Source organism: Chaetura pelagica, unplaced genomic scaffold, assembly GCF_000747805.2.
Source record: "Chaetura pelagica isolate M959 unplaced genomic scaffold, ChaPel_1.0 scaffold127, whole genome shotgun sequence".
Lineage (NCBI taxonomy): Eukaryota > Metazoa > Chordata > Aves > Apodiformes > Apodidae > Chaetura > Chaetura pelagica.
Genome location: NW_009953923.1, coordinates 1,551,606 through 1,553,203, shown reverse-complemented (window position 1 = coordinate 1,553,203; position 1,598 = coordinate 1,551,606). Strand labels below are relative to the sequence as shown.

Here is a 1,598-nt window from a genome sequence, read left to right as displayed (position 1 = left end):
CTCCAAGGAGAGCCATTACAAAACCTACACGGGGCAGAGAAAGGCGTGTGCTTTGGTTTCTCTTACCGGCAGGGTTTTTTTTCCCATCCTGCCCCACAAAACAAACAAACAAACAAAAAAAAAGCCTTTTCTTTTTAATATATATTAAAAAAAAAAAAAGAAGGGGGGGTGGGGAAACAAAATCCACGAACGGGTTAAAAGTGTCCTAAATAATTAAAAAAGTGAGATTTTTGTAATTTAAATACAAATATACTTACAAAATCTTACAGAGGCTATTTACATCCCTCTCCCCAAACCTGCAGTGTGCTCAGTTCCTGCAGGAAGCAGCCCCAGAGGAGCAAGGAGGGCAGAGCCGGGCAGTCCCCGGCACAGGGTCCCCCCTGGCTCGTCCTCTGCTCCCTGCCGCCTGCAGGAGCCACTCTCGGTCCCCAAAGTTTGCCCAGGCTGGGTAAGAGGCTGCTTCGCCCAGCAGAGCCCCGGTCATGGAGAGGATCTCAGACGGTGGTCTCGCCCTGCTTGCTGTTGGTGAGCCTGGTGTAAAACTTCCTCCAGGAGTTCAGGGTTTTCCCAGACCAGATCCAGAAGCCCGAGGTGATGCCCACGATTAAGGTCATGAGATACTTGATCATGAAGACGGTGAAGTCGGGGCTCATGGGTGGGTGGTGGCTGCTGTGGTTGTTGGGGCAAGGGATGGCGTAGCTCTTACAGCTCTGTGTGACCCAGCTCCTCTCCCACTGTTCCCTAAAAGCTTGCTCATAAAAATAGCAGGCAATGACGATGGTGGCTGGCACCGTGTAGAGGACACTGAAGATGCCTATCCTCACCATGAGCTTCTCCAGCTTTTCTGTCTTGGTACCGTCATGCTTCATGATGGTCCGGATCCTGAAGAGGGACACGAAGCCGGCCAGCAGGAAGGAGGTGCCAATGAACAGGTAGACAAACAAGGGGGCCAGCACAAAACCCCGCAGGGCATCGACGTTGTTGATGCCCACAAAGCAGACACCACTGAGGACATCCCCGTCCACTTGCCCCAGAGCCAGGATGGTGATGGTCTTGATGGCTGGCACGGCCCAGGCGGCCAGGTGGAAGTACTGGGAGTTGGCCTCGATGGCCTCGTGGCCCCACTTCATGCCGGCGGCCAGGAACCAGGTGAGGGAGAGGATGCCCCACCAGATGGAGCTTGCCATGCCGAAGAAGTAGAGCATCATGAAGAGGATGGTGCACCCCTCACGCTTCGTGCCCTGCGCCACGGTGCGGGAGCCGTCCTCGGCGAAGCGCTCGTTGCAGACCACCTTCTCCTCCAGGAGGAAGCCGGCGATGTAGGCCACGGCCACGGCTGTGTAGCAGCCCGAGAGAAAGATGATGGGCCGCTCGGGGTAGCTGAAGCGCTTCATGTCCACCAGGTAGGTAAGGACGGTGAAGAGGGTGGAGGCACAGCAGAGCACCGACCAGATGCCGATCCAGGTGCGGGAGAAGCGCAGCTCCTCGGGCCCGAAGTACATGAGCCCGTAGAGGCGGCCGGGTTCGCAGGGCGCCCCGCAGTCCTTCTCCCCCAGGAAGCGGTAGTTCAGGTAGGAGGGCACCTTCAGTGCCCGCGG

General features: G+C 56.6%; 1 protein-coding gene across 1 annotated transcript; it reads right to left on the bottom strand.

The window, feature by feature from the left end:
• Nucleotides 1-476: 476 nt before the first annotated feature.
• FZD1 (frizzled class receptor 1) lies at nucleotides 477-1,592 on the bottom strand (the record flags this gene model as incomplete). Its single annotated transcript, XM_010001565.1, has 1 exon — nucleotides 477-1,592. A coding segment is annotated over one exon (1,098 nt), but the record flags the coding sequence as incomplete, so codon positions are not given.
• Between the last annotated feature and the right edge of the window lie 6 nt (nucleotides 1,593-1,598).